Source organism: Cebidichthys violaceus, unplaced genomic scaffold (genome assembly GCF_023349555.1).
Source record: "Cebidichthys violaceus isolate CVI_PGR_0920_01 unplaced genomic scaffold, fCebVio1.0.p SCAF_122, whole genome shotgun sequence".
Classification (NCBI taxonomy): Eukaryota; Metazoa; Chordata; class Actinopteri; order Perciformes; family Stichaeidae; genus Cebidichthys; species Cebidichthys violaceus.
Window position 1 is genome coordinate 77,683 of NW_027176288.1, and position 19,523 is coordinate 97,205.

The 19,523-nt window shown below is 42.6% G+C and overlaps 1 protein-coding gene across 2 annotated transcripts in view; it reads left to right on the forward strand.

The window, feature by feature from the left end:
* Positions 1-19,269, forward strand: part of plppr1 (phospholipid phosphatase related 1) — a 44,475-nt gene extending 25,206 nt beyond the window's left edge. The window contains exons 3-8 of one of the 2 annotated variants that reach the window (XM_068706882.1): positions 508-696; positions 7,447-7,579; positions 10,544-10,794; positions 12,069-12,245; positions 17,179-17,310; positions 17,581-19,269. In XM_068706882.1, coding sequence (XP_068562983.1) covers positions 508-696; positions 7,447-7,579; positions 10,544-10,794; positions 12,069-12,245; positions 17,179-17,310; positions 17,581-17,586 — 888 coding nt within the window. In that variant the 3' untranslated portion in view covers positions 17,587-19,269. The remainder of the gene's footprint in view (positions 1-507; positions 697-7,446; positions 7,580-10,543; positions 10,795-12,068; positions 12,246-17,178; positions 17,311-17,580) is intronic. The other variant, XM_068706880.1, reaches the window with a different exon arrangement.
* Positions 19,270-19,523: the final 254 nt, after the last annotated feature.

Consider the following 19,523-nt stretch of genomic DNA (forward strand, 5'->3'; position numbering starts at 1 on the left):
ATACCATTTTTATATATATATATATATATATATATATATATATATATATATATATATATATATATAAATCAAAAAAATATTGCCTGCAGCTGATTCTGGAAAGAGAGCGAAAAGAGGCCAGAGACAAAAGACGATGTTAGAGGAATAAAAGGATGAGGGGGTGAGGGAGGAGAGGAGGTGGAAAGTGGGGGGGCTTGTACACAAGGAGTTAGCTTGAGATAGAGGGAGAGAGAGGAAAAGAGATGTTTTTAGAGGATTTATGCGGTTGTTTCGCATTAAAACCATGCTAGACGCGTCGCAGCTGAGAGAGGAGCGCTGTTCAGGGATCAGCCACCAAACAACTCCTTTAACCACAGAAAAGTCAATCAAGGAAGGATATTCTTCAGTGCGCTGGATACACAACTAACAAGTCCCCCTTTCCCCCTTCTCGTTCTTCTCCTTCTTCTCCTCTTCTTCAACTTTCTCTACTCTCTTGCTCTGTCGCGCTCCGACATGTTTTTCTTCCAGCTCGTCATCATGTCCGCCACGGTGCTGCTGGCCTACTACATGGAGTGCACGGACCTGTTCAGCGTGCACGTGCAGGGCTTCTTCTGCAACGACGCCGAGCTGATGAAGCCCTACCCCGGCACAGAGGAGTCCAGCTTCGTCCCCCCTCTCATCCTCTACTGCGTGGTGGCTGCTGCTCCCACCGCTATAGTGAGTACAAATAAACATTTTATGTGTATATATATATATATATATATATATATATATATATATATATATATATATATATATACGCCAACCACATCCACATCCGGTTTACTTACGTCTCTCGGAAAAGAGAGCAACCTTTTGTTCACTGCTTACAGCTTTTCACATTAAACCTATTATTTCTACAATAATTCCTACAACCACCAAAACATGTAACCTCTACTCCACAAAGTCTTATAATGTTGCCAGACTTAAAAACATATACTGCTGACCTACAGTATGGCCTACTGACCGACCTATGTTGCTGTTTACAAGGGAAGTTACTTCGGTATCGCAGATAAGTAGGATGTCTGTGCAGAATGGATATTCAGCAATGCATCGTATTTGAACCTACTACAGTTGTACCTCTGTCCTCAGTAAATTCCACTTCCTCTGTCAAAATATGGGAGAAAAGGGTCACAGCGACCAGTCTGACTGAAGACTGTTTTCAAATCTTGTCATGGGTCAGCTGAGAAGTTCGGTGACGATTTCACGGCCTGAACTTTTGGCTCTCTGGTTCTCTGAACTTTGAACAGCGTCCCCCCTTAAACTTGTTATTTGCTTTGTTTCGGCTGAATGCGCCATGCGAAGTGTACAAGTCATGACATGACGGACGCATATTTTTCCCGGACGATGATGCGATCTCTTGAACGGAGTGTGTCCATGGAGATTCCCCGTTATCCGGGCCACAGGGTAGCTCCCGGTGCTAGAAGGCGAGTGTATTTCCTGTTGTGTAATGTTTTCACCATTCATTCACTGTTCCTTCAGTTTTGCCGAATGAAAAGAGACGCCCGTGCACCGGTGAAGCCTTTTCAACATCAACAGGGAGTAGAGTTGACTCAGTGTTCTATAAATGTAATGTAGCTCATGGCACTCTATCCTTTCACAGCTGTTGTTTAATAGAACTCACTGATTCTAACCACGTTCTGAGTTTGTAGTGATTTCACATTGGAAAAAAAAAGGGACAGAATATTTGTTTTCCCCTAAACCAGACAGTGTGCATACTAGATTATACTTGATTTTTGAGTGCGATGTTGATGAGCACTATTCTCCCACAATGCAATGCACAAAGGAAATGGAGGAACTGTGAGAATTAGAATAGATTGTGGGAGGTGGTGAGATAAACAGCTTAAGAACAAAAGGTGTTACAACTTTATTTTGTTAACTCTCACTGGCCAAAGTTGCAATTTCCCACTTTGCACATATTGTAACATTTACTGTTTATTATAAAACAAGTTGAGTCGGTTTACTTTGCAAATCAGTACGTGGCACACACTGTAAATAATTAGTTTGTGCTGCAGTGTGGATTTTGGGGGTGTGCACTCATTTTGACACGACACTGTAGCTAAACGCATCAATGGGTCTTTTTCACAGCAGCTACTTGACGTAGCAGGGGAGGCGCAGGTGTAATCAATACCATTAACGATGGCTCTGTGTCTTCTAGAGCGTATCAGTCAGCGAGCATGAGTGCAGCCCTCATTAGTGCTATTAATTACACCTGTGTACCTGCAGTGACGAATATCTTGTGTGAAAAGGGTTCGTTAGAAATCTTTTTTTCTGATCACCGAATGAACAAAATATCTATCGGACTGTTCATTTGTAAAGCCGAGGGACTGTTCATTTGTAAAGCCGAGGGACAGTTGCGGATGAATGTAGGGCAAGGGCTGCACGTTGCGTCGCTGATTCAAACGTAGTAGCAGCATGCAGCCACAAGGTGTCACTTTAGCTCCGTGCTTGTTGACTCCTCCAAAGCCGAGCACACCGGGCCGCGCCGTCCTCCGTATGTCTCCGAGTCCCTGGCTCACTTCAATATTAAACCAGTGTCCGAGATTTTCTGAGCGCCTCCTGGCGACTGTGTGCGCCTGTCTGTTTTTAATGTCAGAATTCATTTTCTCTGGCCACATGCGAAGGAAAAGACGAGTCAATCCCCAGAATCTAGAAACGGTCAGACGCAGGCCTCGGTACGTTTTAGGATCGCACGGTGCAAAAACGTTAGGGGCTGCAGTCGTGCGTCACACCAGTACAGATGCAATGTGTTAAAATAATATTAATCAGCTTTGGCTTTGACTTTAGTAAACGTCATCTAGGGAGTCAGGTGTCAAACAGAAAACACAGCATTTTAAAGCTGTAAGTGTGCAGCAATTGTGCATTTTGAGCTGGTGTATGTTGGTTATTTTACCTGCTGTAACTGTTGTTCACCAATATTCAAAGTATATATTTGCCAACTAACTGTAGCCAAAGAGTGTATGGTAAGCGTATGTTTTTTTTTGTGAACTGTGTGAGCCAACCATCCTTTTCTTTTGTTTCCTTACTGTGCATGCTGTGTATTGGTATAATCCAGTGAATGTTAACTGCATTATTAAGTGTACACATTTACAGCATTTGATTCATTCTTTAATAGCATTTCACAATGTTATGATTTCCTGAGGATATGCGTTATCGTAGCTGAACTCTTCTTTACCCACTACACACACACACACACACACACACACACACACACACACACACACACACACACACACACACACTACACACTGAAGGACGTCTTAATGTCTCGATGTCGTTATAGAATTTGGTGTGTGAAATGGACCGGTGTGCCAGTCCATTTCAGCGCCACGTGTTCTGTTGAATGCTCCGCAGCAAATCTAAAATTCAGTTTAAAACTGTCGAGTGCCGTGAATAAAGCTTTTAGCAGTGTACTGTATGTGTCCCATTTGTGTATCCCAGCTTCCTTTCCAAACAGACATCTTCCTTTCCTATTATGATTTCAAGAGGCATTAAATCTGGGATGTGATCGTAAAATATGTCTGGTTCCTGGACACACGCCATCCATTTACTTGTAATGAGATATTACCGTTCCGCTGCCTCTTTGTGTCTCCCTCTTTTTGTGTTTATTATCTGGGACGCTTTGTTCTTTGCTCTCAGGCTCTAAAGATTGACTGTGGTTACCGGTGTGCTAGTCTGAAGTCAAACGTGAATTATCATCACTTCTATTGAACAAGTAAAACACAGCCTCTAGCTTGCATTCTCTTATTGGAGCTAATTGCTGTGCAGCTGTATCAGCGTTCTACAGTGTTACACACCTGTGCGCAGACACACACACACACACACACACACACACACACACACACACACACACACACACACACACACACACACACACACACACACACACACACCTGTGCACCCAACCCCCCTCACACATATCCCTGTACTTCTAACTTTGTGAGGCCACTCGTTGACGTAATGCATTCCCTTGCCCTTTAGCCTAACATTAACCATCACAACTAAATGCCTAACCCAAAGGCTGACCCTAATTCCCGAACCTAATTTTAACACCAAGTCTGAACCGCTCAAACAGGCCTTTGAAAAAAGTGAGGACCGCCCACAATGTCCTCACTGTGACAGTCTAAAAGTCATTGATCCTCGCAAAGATATATGTACAAGTATGCACACACACACACTCTGACTTACACAATAGAATCAAATTATTTCGTTTAAAATCCAGAAGAGTGCAGTTTTGACAGACTCTTCTGCAACGATTACTTCCGGAAAAAAAGAAAATATAGTTACAGGCCGATATGTTTAACAAACAACTAAGTGTACGAGTTATTACACAGTACTCTTTCTTCTTTATATAGCAAAGTTTTCATGTTATTTTGGCTCTTATGATTACGCAATACAATTACTTTGTTACTAGTATTTTTTCGTTAAACTCATTAAAACCTAATAAGATAAATCCTCTCTTCTTTTATCCTGCTTGTCCCTGATCACCCCCCCCCCCCCCCGCCCTCCTCAGTGCTGTGTCAGCTGTTTCACTTTTGTTTAAGAGTGCTGGTCATCTCCCATACTTCCATCTCTTTGCTCTTCCTCTTTCTCATTGGCCTATAGTTAATGGCCTTAGTCTCTTTATCCATCTGTACGCGATCCCAAACTTTTTAATTGTGCCCTTTGAGAGTGCTGTGTCAGGTGCTAAAGTTGTGCGTCACACTGTATATCGCTCCGCCGCCGCATGCGTCATAAACCAGCGAAGCAGCCGATCAGAATTAATGATGACGGGGATGTTGGCCAATTAGCAAAGAGGCAGTAATGTATTCAGAATGTTCCACATGGCCGGACCAATGGGAGGCTGTAGAGGTTAGATGGGTCGTTGTGATGCGCCGCGCTATAAACTCGTTCATCCATGGACAGGCATCATAATAGGTGATCCTTCACCCTCGACACGATGAAAGCATGATGTTGTTCTTGTCTGCCGAGTGGGGATCCAACAGAAACAAGTGGCTGACTAATGAAAGGCACCGAGCGGTGACCGCCGCGAGGCTCCTCTAGTTAAACTCTAAAGGTGTCGACATATCAGAGGACTGAAGTTGAAGTTGAGGAAGTGTAAAGGCTAATTATTCCACTTCGTTTTATGTGCGTCTTGGTGGCAATACTGAAAATAATCAGCTCATTAAGAAGACATTAAAAGGAGCATTAATTGATTCTTTTTTTTTTTCTCCACTTCAGGGAAGCATAACAAGCTGTAAACACAGCATCTTTACATATTATCACCCTATAAAGTGAACGCGTTAATGTGAATGGGATCAAACAGTTGCTTATTTACACTTCCAGGAGACATGAAGCAACATTAGCATTTATTCTGTGTCATGTTTGTGTCCGATATTCACTCTCATTTTAGCTCTGTTTTCTGGCCTCCTATACCCTGAGGGAAATATCTCTTTAGCTGCTAAATGTTCCACTATGATTTTCGACTAGCCGCTAACTTAGTACATCAACAGTTTGGTGGTGGGTTGGAAACGTCCCGTCATACCCTGCCTCAGTAAAATAAGAGGTTTTCTACAGGGAATATGGTGCGTGGAAAAAAAAAGAAACACTACAGCTTTTGTCCACAGGGACCGCCAAAATCAACACATCGTTTGAAGTTTCTCTTTTTGACTGACTGTTTTGGTGTTTTTGAGGGCTGATTTAGTCAGCTACTATATTTGTACTGTATTACATATTTCCAAATAAACCTTACTCAAATCCAAAAAAACGAATCTTTCTTTTTGCTCAAATGTAAAAAGATTATTACATATAATTATCAGCTTATTGTAACAATCAAGGGAAGTTCTGTGCTGCTTTAGGCTACATGCTTGATTAAAAAAAGAAGGACTGGCGATCAGTAAGATTGAACAAACCGGAGCATGAGTGATTTATGGTTTTCTACAGGGGACAGTTGTCACATTTAATATGTGAGTGATTAAAAATGTGAATCGGGTGAAACAAAAAAAATGTATTCGTGAATGCTGTGGGCAGTCACTGTAATGTCACAGGTACTGAGTTTTATAGACTTTCAAGGGTATTGCTGACCTGAGCTCCCATAAATCTGTTACACTCGTGGATGGGTTAGTAATAAATTAAGATAGCACATGAACCAGAAGTCTGTTCTTTTCATTTCATTTCACACAATTACTCCCAAAAGTTCTATCTTTTTAACCTTAAAAAGATAGATTTATCATAACATAGATATGTTTGCATATGCACGCTTTAAACTAAATGTCAAACAAAATAATTGCTTGATTTTGATTGTGTAACAATGCTTAAAGAGGCTCATGAATCATTTTATTTCCATTTTAGATCATTAACTTTTGGCGAGATATTTATGTGTTTATACATATAGTCTATTTAATCACCTGGGGTGTTTTGTAGCCTGAAGTGAAATTAGCATTTTGACTTGTCACAACCACTGGTCAGCCATAATGAAACTACACGATACAAGTTCCCTGCCCTTTTACCGTCGCAGTCTGTTTGAAGATGAAGGCCTGTTTATTTGGCTATTTTGCCCTTGAAGGCGGATGTTTCTGGGTCAATATGCGAAAGAAGATGGATTCTTCTGTCATCATGCATTTATGAGATTTTTATTTGGTATTTCCACGCTTTATGTCAGTCATCATCTAATGGAAAAAAAAGTGTTTGAAAATTTTAATTCCGCTTCCTTTGTGCTGACAAATCCAGACAGGACTGAAACCAGTGCAGAGCTGTAAATCATTCATACCCCTTTTTTATGTGTCTGCTGCCAGTCCCTCTTTCTTCTCCTTCTTCTTCTTCTTCTTCTTTTTTTGAGTTTCCCAACATCACAAAATCAACCGCTCATTCGGCTCGTACAAAGAAAGAAATAGATTAGAGTTGCATTCACAAGAACATGTGGAAGCATTCACAAGGGATGGAGAAAAACACAGGAGACTTTTTTTTTTTTTTTTACCTGTCCTGGGGCTCAAAACGAACTCTTTTATGAACACACACACACACACACACACACACACACACACACACACACACACACACACACACACACACACACACCAAAACCCTTACTGGGTCCACACACTCCCGCTCATAAACACATACATATTTTTGTAGCGGCCTGCATCACCTGAGACAGCCGGCAATGAGTTTCATTTTGTGTGTCCGGCAGCTGTTTTTCCATTAGACCTGATGTAATGTCCACACTATAATGGGCCTGAAGAAAAGGCTGCATTAAGACACAGAGGTTTATGTACACAGGCTAGACAGGGGCAAAATATCCCCGTGCCTTATAATGGGATGCTTAACTCAATGTTGTCTTTTCTTCCTTGTCTGTGTGTGTGTGTGTGTGTGTGTGTGTTTCCCTCTGAATCTCCTCCTGTTTCTGCGTCGCCCTCTGGTGTTTTCTGCCTATTTGTGTGCATTTTGTAGATTTTCATCGGAGAGGTGTCCATGTATGTGATGAAGTCGACGAGGGAAGCTCTCCTGGCCCAGGAGAAAACCATCGTGACAGGAGACTGTTGTTACCTCAACCCCCTTATCCGCCGCGTCATACGCTTCATAGGTAAGGACGTTTTCATGCCAAGCGCACTACATCACCGTAGTCCACCATGTCATACATGTCCTCTCACATGTACACGGCGGCGCCAAATCAGAACTTTTAAACTTTCAGTTTGGATTCAGTCAGTCCTCTGTTGTTTATCATTTATTACACAACCATGTGAGTACAGTTTATAAAGTTAACAGCTCAGTAAACCATGAATCTGAAACATCAGGAATGTTTCTGTGGTTTCTGAGCTGACAGGTGAATGTGCTGTCACTCACCTGAGAGGGGAGCTCCAATGCAAAAAAGCTGCACATTTGAACAAGTAAGCCTGATGACTCAGGGCTTGAGGATGTTGGTGTTTACGGGGGACATACAATGCTCATTTTTAGGTTCATACTTTTTTTGGTTTCTACTAGAACATGCTTACATGCTTTAATGTTCAAAACATATTGTTTCCGATCTCTGTCTGAAACGCTCTCTTTTAGAGCCTGTTTCTGTAAGCCCCCCCCCCACACACACCATAAACAGCCCAGTCTGCTCCGATTGGCTTACGAGATTTAGCCTGTATGTGACATCTGAATTTGAATGGCTTGTTCAATCACATGTTGTCTGATTTAGGCAACCGACAAAAAACTGACTGGGTTGACTCATTTCAAAATTAGTGAGCTATCATGATACGTCCCGTTTAACATTTGTCTGTTCATGCTCCTAACACCTTCACCATCTTGTAGAAAGGAGTAATTTCTCCTACAATGGACAGAAGAGGGTGCAACGATGAATGCAAGCATCAGACCAACATGTCAATCAAGAAATCACCAACCTGCGAATAACACGATACGTGACGGGATCATCCAATTTTCTGTTGTGTCAAAGGCAGGTCGAAGCACAGTGGAGGGTGAAATGAGAGAGTTTAGAAGACGAGGTTAACGAGGATGGCCAGAGTGAGGACGGCTGCAGCTTCCACCGCTCAAACGGGAGACTGTTTGCAAATACTTCAGCCGATTGTTCAAAGTGCAACACGCATGCCTGTAGCATGTGCCTGCCGAGCCGGTTATGGCAGCAGTGGAGCTAATATGATGCATTTGCTGCTTTTCGGAGGCAGTGATGCTCGCTGATGCTGGGAACCGTGGCGTAGCCTGAAGTGATGATGCGTGTCAAGATGAAGCCGGTGTGTGTGTGTGTGTGTGTGTGTGTGTGTGTGTGTGTGTGTGTGTGTGTGTGTGTGTGTGTGTGTGTGTGTGTGTGTGTGTGTGTGTGTGTGTGTGCCGTTAAGTGTATTCAGTAGGCAATAGTCTTGGCTTAAATGATCCAAGGGCTACAGTTAGCAACCTATATAATAGGCTTTGGGGAGGGTTGACCAACAGTTGCAATCACCTCAGCCTTGTTCAAGTGTGAATACAATTTCATTGTAGGGAACAAAACTAAATATGCATGCACATGCATGTCAGGGAGAGAACATTGGACTGTTCTGTATTCCTCTTGAGTTCACTCTTTGATGTCCTACCATCCATCCATTATGTGAAATCACTTAGGGTCTCAGCTGACATTGAGCGTGAGGCGGGTTACACCCTGGACAGGTCACCAGACTGTCACAAGGCTGACACATGGAGACAGACAACCATTCACGCTCCCATTTACACCTATGGGAAATGTAGAGTCCCCAACTAACATGAGCTGTATGACTTGGACTGTGGGAGGAAGTCACCTGGATAGAAACCCACCCTGACACGGGGAGAACATGTGTGGCTCAATTAGAACTGGTCATGTCATGTTACGCATCTGGTTTGGCCGTGGTTGCAACCATCTGCTTTGATTTCATCTGAATCTTAGGTGGGGAAACTTGCTGGTCGTGGATTTTCAATTCAAGTGCAGCAAACTGGTCGATCTGAACGAAATTCGTGTAATTGAAAGGAGCCAATTTGGATTCCATCTGTAATGCGTTTACTGCAGTTTCTCTAAAACGGCATCAGCCGATGAAACAAAATCAAATTTAAAAATGTTGGCTTGTAGGCAGCATATCAAAGAGATTTACATCGCAATTACAGGTAAGGTTTGTAGCCCCACGCAACCTTTGAATGTAACTTTTTGCAGCCTTTTTTTCCACAAAGCTTGAGTAGCGCTGGGCAAACTGACAGGCTCTTTGATCTGTTCCAGTAAACGAGGTCGTCTGCTGGACTTAAGTGGCGTAATCAGAACTGCATTGTTCATTTTTTAAATAATATCCCTTCAATTTATAATAAAACTCATCAGAGATTCATTCGCGTTCATTCGCGTGATTCATATTTCCGTCTGCTCCCGAACTATCTCTCAAATGTGTAGGATCACTGGGGCTGTTCGTTTCCCGCTCTCCTGCTCCTTCCCATCTCCCCTCCTCTCCTCTCACCCTAATTTCCCTTCTCTATTTCCCTCAATGATGCCCTTCACACAATCGTGTCCCTGTAACCCTCACTGGCAACCAAACCCCCCCCCCCACACACACACACACACCTCAGCCCTCTGCAGCCCCCCCCCCGCCGGATGAGAATACAAAGCAGAGTAATTTCATGGCTAAGCAGGCCAGATAATAAGCAGTCATATTTCACAGCAAAAGGAATGCAGACGCAGACATTGGTCAGGGTTGGTGGGCTGAAAGTGTCAGTGCAATCGTTCATATTAGATGCTTTTGTTCCGTTTATATTTTGTTCCTTGCCTGTTGTCCACTCTTCTTTCCTTCTGTATTTACTTAATAATTAGATTTCATCATTTTTTTAGGGTATAATACTAGCCTTGGATATTCTGGGGTTCAGCGCTGCCTAATGAGTTGGTTTATGCCACATGTGTGGAGCCAGATAATCACAGGTCAATTTAACTTCGGATACAAGGTGGCTGCGCCGTGATTTAAGACGGAAATGCGTGCGACGCCTTTGTGTTTGTGTGTTCATTTTACTTTGCTGTGCGGTTTGTGTGCTGTAGAGTCTAATTGTGTGTCCGTGTGTCCCGCAGGTGTGTTTGCGTTCGGCCTGTTTGCCACAGACATCTTCGTCAACGCGGGTCAGGTGGTGACCGGAGGCCTCTCGCCCTACTTCCTGTCCGTATGCAAGCCCAACTACACCGGCACCGAGTGCCGCTTTAATCACCAGTTCATCGTCAACGGCAACATCTGCACCGGGAACCCCGTTGCTGTGGAGAACGCTCGCCGGTCGTTCCCATCCAAGGACGCGTCGCTGAGTGTGTACTCTGCCGTTTACCTGACGGTGAGAAGAACGTACATGACTACTTAGCGCTGTGGTGAAGTTTATTGTGTGCTCTTGGCTCGTTTTGCGTCGTACGGCATGGTACGAGCAGATGTTTGTCTCACTTTAACTGTGGAGGATTAAGAGCTGCTTCACAGAATTAAAAGAGACGACTTTAATTAAGCGGTTTGTCTAAATTATGTTTGAGTTGTTGTACATCTGTGTAACTGGTAAATAAATCTAATCAAATTCAGGCTCTAAAGGTTTATACATGTAGTAACTGTATAACATTTTTGTCGTCCTCTTTATTTAATTCAGTGCTACATTATTAGAAAATAATATATATCTTTTTAAGTCTCCACCAAAATTTCTAATTTTCTTCAACAAAACGGGAGATCATTTAATTAAAAATCAGTCAAGTGTACTTGAGGCTCTAGAGTTACTCATTTGGGATTTAATGCAATTATTTTACACACTTATATCCAAGCAATCAGAGATGAATAGATCATTTTAATTGATTGAAGCTATACTCTTGATTTGTAAATTAAAAAGGCTTTGAATAAGAGGGAATATTTTATGTAATAAGGCAAGGAAGGACTTAATATTTCTCGAAAGTGTGTCGAAGAATGTTTCACACAAGCGTAGGGCGTGTTCAGCCATTTTTTTTTTTTTTGTAAATTGGCTGGAGGAACACACGAAGAATGGCTTTTTGTTTTTTGAAGAGCTATTTGAAGAGCCGCAGTTTGATATCAGAGTTGACGGAGGGGCTCAGCTGCTGAAAAGCGAAAGACAGAGAAGAGGTGCAGATTCGATCAGCCGGAACAAGAGGAATACAAGGACAGGTTGTTGATGAAAAGAGGATTCGATGTGGTGTGGGAGGAGGTAAAAGTTCAAGAAGTGAGAACATATGTAGGAAGACAGTGTGTGTTTCTAAATGCTGACAGTCTCCTCGCAGCTTTCACTCACAGTTAGAGGTTCCTCTGTTAGGTTAATCTTGTAATCTTTTATTCTCTGTGAAAAAAAACCTCTTTGTCTTGGAGAGGTATTTCACTCAAATGATGTAAGTTTTTGACATCTTTCTTTAACAGCAATGGAGGCTTTGTGCTCTCACGAAATTGTAAAATATTTGATTCCATTTCTGTGGGAACACCTCCAGTTGCTCTTGTCTACCCAGAGAGAGAGAGAGAGAGAGAGAGAGAGAGAGAGAGAGAGAGAGAGAGAGAGAGAGAGAGACTTTTTTTTTTATTTTCTCAGTCCTTGGTCTGATTTAATCTGCCTTCCTTCCTCCTGTCCAGATGTACATCACCAGCACCATCAAGACCAAGTCAAGTCGCCTGGCCAAGCCTGTGCTCTGTCTGGGCACGCTCTGCTCGGCCTTCCTCACCGGCCTCAACCGAGTCTCAGAGTACCGAAACCACTGTTCGGACGTAGTGGCTGGATTTATACTGGGATCGGCCATTGCTCTGTTTCTGGTGAGGACGACGGAAGAGTGACGTGTTTTGGGGAAGTGTGGGAGCGGGGATTAGAGGAGAGAAGAGTGAAGACGACTCTTCCGAGGTGGATTCTGGTCATGACTTATTTTCAAATTTTCAGCTTCATTTTGGAACTGACCCAAACCAGTAATTAAATGATTATTCCGGCTGCACCCCTTCTCAAAGCCCGTAACGTGGTTTTGGTGCCATCTTTAAATTAAGTCTTCAAATTCTTACACACAACACATTTTCTAATTAATTTATATTAATGTGTCATGACATTTATTAAGTGTTTGTAAAGGCAACATAATATATATATATATATATATATATATATATATATATATATATATATATATATATAATGTGTATATAATGTGTAAAAGTTAGCTGTGTGTCAATGCGACCATGTGCACTGACCTGCTAAACACTAATTTGCGAAAGAAGCTTAAAAGAGGAGTTTGTGAAGAGGTGATAGAGGGAGAGGATGAAGCATGGTTTATACTGAGCTTGAAGGAGGTTCAGACGCAGGTGAGTTGGAGAGGGAAAAAAGGAAGAATGAACTGGTTGATTGGGGGAAAGAGGAGGAGAGCAGAAAGGAGAGTGAATGCTGGATTTCTACTGAGATACTGCAGCAGTCGCTCTGGCTTTGAAAGAGCCAAAGTGAGGAAGGGTAGTGGAAGGGACAAGGACCAAAAGTGAGAAGGAGGTTGAGGGAAACAGTAGTTTGAAAAATAGCGGTCGTGTTTAATTCAGAGGCGATCGAGGGAACCTCAACCTGAATGCCTCTGTCCCGCAGTTTTCAAACTGAACATTGGAATCACCTTGCCAGCATCAGATTTTGTGTTTAAACGCAGGGCTGTGGTTACAGCTGAAACCCTCGGGTTCGTTTTTTTGGATTGAAGGGGAAAGCCCATTGAGGTGAAAGGAAACCACCACAAATCAAAAAAAAGATGAATTCAAAAGTGTCCGGGGCTTCATTACATGTTAACTGCCGCTGGGCCCCCCCCCCCCCAGCCTCACAGCTGGAATTAGTGTGAAAGACCTGATGTTCCGAGGCTGATGGGAATGTTTGTTGTTTTTGCAGGTATTTTGTCATACACCTAAATATTGTACAAGTAGACTGTTGACCCGGTGATGCGATTAAAAAAAAAAAGAGAAAGTAAAGGAATCACCAATATTAGTGAAGATGAATTACATGGCACAAAATTATACAAATGTCAGCCTCATGTAGGCGCCACTGATCAAAACAGGCTCATTGTCTGAGAACCATGAATGTCTATACAACACTTTATAACAGGGCTTTAGTAGATATTTCAACGTAGACCACAATGCTGAGGCGAGAGACTGGGAGGCCGACATTGTCATTCATAGAGCTACGGCTACAATTTCAAATTTTGAGAGCATATACAGCATATTATTGTTTTGCTTTGTGACATTAAATATAAATGTTTGCACTGTTTTGCACCCAGATGCTCAAAATCTAGGTGCCTGGCAGATTGAGAGATGATATTTGAAGGGCATAAAAAAGCTTACTGATATGAACAGGCAGGCGAGTACAGCTGGTAGGTACAGGCAAACAGAAACTCATTACAGCAACGAAAAATGAACCGACAAGGGACCTGAGGCGGTATAAATAGTGAGCTACTAACAAGGGAAGTGAGAACAGGTGAGCAGGAGGCTCGTTGAGTGCAGACTAATGAGGGACAGGTGACTAATTAGGGGCAGGTGAAAGTGATCGGGGCGTGGCAGAGAATCAAAAAGGCGGGAAAAGTCACCCAAAAAAAACCCAGGAAGTTAAACCAAACATGACACGAGACGACTTCACTTTCAAAATAAGACAGGAAAAAGACAGCAGTGAGATTTACAGACACTTCAGGATGCCGAGGATGGGGTTTAAATACTGTAACGGTTTCCAAGGATGAGCATTTGTGGGGCAAAATGAGATGTTCAAATGATGGTAGATTTTAGTCTGAATAGATGGTTACAGAGTTTCCTGGGTAGCAATCACACCTTGCTCTCGTCTTGGTTTGTCCTTGGACCATGAGGAGGATGAGGCCCCAGCAACCCACTCATTAATAAAGGATATTAGCTTTCAATGAGTGATCTATAGAAATCGAGTCAGTGGTCTCCAGGGAGAGAGGGACACATGGAAATCCGTCATCACCTCAGCAGTGTTGAATCGGCTCATTTCCGGCTTATCAGCAAACTGGGGACGGCAGCCTCTTCCCTTCACATCGACCTAATGGTCCCGATGAAGATCATCAAGTCCTTGTCATGTGAAAACTGAAGCGATATAATGGACTGCTATCAATTAATTGGTACAAGGAGAGTAAAAAGCAGGTATAGCTTAAATCCCCCCCCCCCCCCCCCCCCCAGTGCTATCATTGCTGCAAAGAGATCCGAATGGACTCATCAAACAAGCTGCCTTTGGTGTTACAAGAGATTTGTCCTTAGCCAACAGATTGAGGGATCAGTGTTAAGCACTTGGTCGCTGAGCTCCAGGGTGATGTTGGAGGCGGAGGTGTCCACTTGATCTAAGACAAAGCAGAGGCACATGCTGACTGCCTGCCAGGTCTGATAGAGCAGTGTTTGCCAAACTTTTTTTTTTATTTTTGGGGACCCACGTTTTAAAAATGACAAACCATCGCAAGTCCCAAAGGAGCTTATCTATAACTTTGGAGAAAAGCTAATTTGTGCGTAAATGAACGTTCCTGACCTTATTATATTATTATATTATATATATATATATATGAGAGATATATATGTTTTGAGAATATCACAGCGTTGTTTTGGATTTAACACTTCAGCTATAAATGTTACATAAAAGACAATGGAAGAAATTCTGCAAATTTAATGAGCGACCATAAGGAAATCTACTCACCTGTGGGTCCAGATCCAGTCTTTGGGCATAACTGTGATGGAAAACACCTGAGACTATAGATGGCCGCTTGGCAGGGCCTGTCTTAGCATGGCTGACGAGACGTAGAAAATGGAAAGAGAGCAGTCTTTGCCGGTCTACTCGGACACGCTTCAGTTGAGAGAAAACAAGATAGTGGAAAACATACTGGATTGCATTTGATGCAAGCAGGATGCCATTTAAGAACAGTCGTGTGAAAACAACAGGAAATGAGTGTCAGTGCAGAGTCGAGCACAAAAGGAGTGTACTTTTGAGTTGCCCATGATTTAACCTAATCAAACACTGGATTCACTGTGACAGACATTTTTGTGAAGCATTCATATGCTTTTCATGAAACGGTGACGCTGGAGTGTCTCGCCCAGCAGCTGTGATTCATTTGCTTTAGTTTGGGAGCACTAGAGAAAGCTCTGTCCGTGAACTGCCGCGAACAAGGAATCCTTGAGCATCTTCCAGCAGTGAATCGCCCTGCTTCATTTTCTCCTCTGCCACTGCCTGAGGGCATGGTCGGCCTGGGGGCGGATCCCCCCTCGGGCTGCCGTCTTTGATTAACATGTCCATGGAGGACTATAGAAGTAAAGCAACCTTGGTGGTTTTTCTACTCTTAAAAGATCCTCACAAAACCCCCCTCCCCCCCAAAAAAAACAACTGAATTTACAAGTGGCTGTAGATTATAAGAATTTTACATAAAACAAGGCGTCAGTTCATGCCACAAAGATGAACACCAGGAGCGTCTTTTTTTTTGACTGCATTACCGGATGGCTGCATTTTGTAGACTCGTATCATGTTTAATTGAGCTTTTACACCCATATAAACTTTATATTACGGCGATAACTGTTCCGAAGCTAAACAAAAATGGTCGCATCTCTCCAAAAAAAAACCTCATGGGTGCTGTTAATTCCTTTTAATTGGGGCCTAAAATAGCAGTGGCACTAAGGGTTGGCAGGCGGTCTGATATAAAGTACGAGTAATGTCATTTTAATATGGACATTAGGTGACGTTCTCTTTCAACAATGGTGTGACTCTTGCTGCAGTTGTTTAATAACTCGACTTTGTCTGATAATAGGAAGTTAAAATGTGTCTTGACGGACCAGACTAGAGACTGGTAACGTTCTTGGACGGCCTGCAGTGCAGTGCAGACTCTTCACATTATTTGGTGCAAGAAGTCTGCGTCAAAGGCGTACGTGTTTTAGCCCCTCCGGGGGGCCATGGCTCTAGGGATAGCGATGTCAGTCTGTCGGTCCACCCCATTCGTATAGACTGAAATATGTCAACAACTATTTGATGAATTGGCAAGTATTTTTGTGCAGACATTCAAGCGTTCCAGGCGATCCCCTGACTTTTCCTCTGGCGCCACCAGCAAATTGAATTTTGTGGGTTTGAGTGTCAACAACTGTTGGATGGATTTGGTACACACATTCGTTTACCCCTCAGGATGAATTGTGATCTGTTTGGTGGTCATTTCACTTTTCACCAGGTGATTTAAAAAAAAAAAATGTGTTCTAGTCATTGATTGATGAAAAAATGCCTGCCAAACAAAATGCTTCAAAATCCCATCAGCCTCAGTTGTACTGCTTATGTCAGCATGCTAAAACTATACAGTGAACATGGTAAACATCATACCTACAGTAGCGTTGTCATTGTTAGCATGTTGACTTTACTACATTCCCACAGAGCTGCTACCATGGGCTGAAGACTCTGCGTGTTGTTGCATAACGTCACCATGATTTGGTCAAATAAATATGTATTCAGACAGTTTTTGGGGATTACGGGTAGGAAAAAAATATGTTGGCTAAGTTTAAAAGAAAACTTTGTCATGGATTAATTAAACTTGATCTCAAATAACCCAGCCTGGTTTGGTAAAAGCCATAATACCGGACACAACGTCAGAATGTCATAGCAGGAGCTCGCTTTCCCGTTCTCAAAATGAATCCATGACATTTTCATTTCCACCTCCGCCTGTGTCATTATTAACCTACCTGGCTGTTAACGTTGAACTGTCCTCATGCCTTACAGGGTATATGTGTTGTGAACAACTTCAAAGGCGTCCACAGTGCAGCAGCTAAACAGAAAACTGAAGACTACCGTGGTCTGCCTCTGATGACTTTCCCCCGTGTAGAGAGCCCTCTGGAGACCCTCAGCGCACAGGTACCTGAAAACACTTAACCTGGATTCCCAAAAACCTAATCTCTATGGTGCACATTATGCTTCCCAATTAATTGGAAGAGCTCCCTCAAGACTGTAAGCTTACAACAACCTCCCCTTCAGAATGTAGCCTACTGCAATTTGTTGTAGTTTCCCAGAATTCGCATAGAGAAAGGATCAGTCACATATTTGCTTGACCATGTGTTCTTTCTTTCTTTTTCTTTTTCTTTCTTTCTTTCTTTCTTTCTGTCTTTTTTTTCTTTCAACACAAAGCAATGACACATGTTCAGAAGAACACACAGGCATGACATTTTGCACTACACCCCTGTCCTCCTTCCCAAATGCACACAACCTCACACAGAGCACCCCTGATGCTGTTTGACACGTATTTCTTCTACTTCTCCATTTTCCACGCCTTTTCCCTCTCCTGTCTACTTTCTTTCTTATCTCCGTCAATCCCTCTACCTCTATCTCCACCCTCCCCTCCTCCCACCACCGTCCTATTTTTCAGAACCACTCAGCATCGATGACGGAGGTCACATGACTAAGGGGGCAGCACCGGGTCACGTTTGCGTCTCCACAGCACTTCCAGACACAATGACGAGGACGCATGCCACGTGGCTCTGAATGCTTAACAAAAAAACATAGCTGATGTATCTGTTTAATTCACCCGAGGGACAAATTACACCATGTTTCTAACGGTTTTCATCTAGTTGGGCTATGCTCAATTCAACCTGCCAAGGCGCACCTATTGCATCCGTGACAAAAAAAAAAAATCACAAGGCAAACTTAAGCACAGATTGTGTTTCCAGATATTTGGAACCATTTGAAACATGGGACATTATTTTCCCTCCGCGGTGCGCTGTTTGTAGTTAGAGGACGGTGTTTTGTACATTTTGTATGAGCGAGTGCTGTAGCCTATCCTGACGGTGTTAAACCTGCGCACTTCCTGTCAGCTGACTCACCCTGTTTTACATCACATCCTGTCAGGTGACTTGCCACGTCGATCACCACATCTATTCCCCTCAGTCTGAAAAATGTGCTATGGAAAAAATATTGATGTTGTCGTTCTGTGATGTTTGTCATTTGTACAGGAAAAAAAAAGACAGAATCCTTGTTTTTATTATCTCTCTCTGTACATTAATTGACCGTGTCAGGTCATATTTTGTAAAGATTTTTGTCAATCTGTATGACTATTATGATCCATTTGGACCTGTTTGCCTGCTGTGTAAACCTGGATATGTTTTGGTATCAGTTTAGGTGTTTTGGGGAATGAACCCTTTCCCCTTTTGGAGGAAACGACAAGGAAGAGTCAGTGACATCCTCCGAGTCAGAAAATGGGGTTTGGCACTTGCAGCGCCACGTTATGAGCAACAATGAATATGAAATAAGTTGAAATTCACACTACGAGAGTGTTTCACCCCAATTTCCTGATTCACTGTGATGTTGATAGGATTTTTTTTCTACAGAGAGGTCCAGTGGGGCTAACCTGTGGCAGATCTATCTGACGATTTCACTGGTATGGCAGTAAAATTAAGTTGAACCTGAAATCACAGTAGTAGAAATCTTCATAAAGTCCATTGATAAAAAGAGAAAACATGAAATGCTCTTTGGAGTGACACTGAGTGACTTACTTAAGGCCTGGCTAGCCCCTTTTATTGGAAACCAGGCTAATGACTCCTGCTTCACTTTTCCTCCTTGAAGCACCCCCCCCCCCAACCCCCCCCCCCCCAACCCACCAGTGGATTGTGATGCAATGTTGTGACTCCATTTCCCATTGGAAGATACGCCTAGCATGAAGAGAGATGGTCAAGATGTTTTATAGATATTCATGATTTCAATTATACTCATTATCATTGTGATTATAAACGTTTTTTTACTTTAAGAACAAAAAAAAAAGTGTTTCATTTGAAATGCTACATATATATTTTTTTCTTCGTTCGACCACAAATTAAATAGTCAGTAGCAACAATGTGTTCTCTTGTCTTTTTCATTATGTGTCAAGAGTACCGAGTGCTGTCTTTTGCTTGTCATAAACAAATTATGGCCGAAGACCTTTGTTTCAAATGTCTACATTTCAAATTCAAAGTTACATACAAAGCTGCTGAGGCTGAGAGCGGGACTTCATCAGTCTCACCAAGTTACCTTGCCGGAATAAGTGGAAAACAGGTCTGCCCTTGTGTTTGTTTAAATATTTAGAGATTTGTTTTCTACAC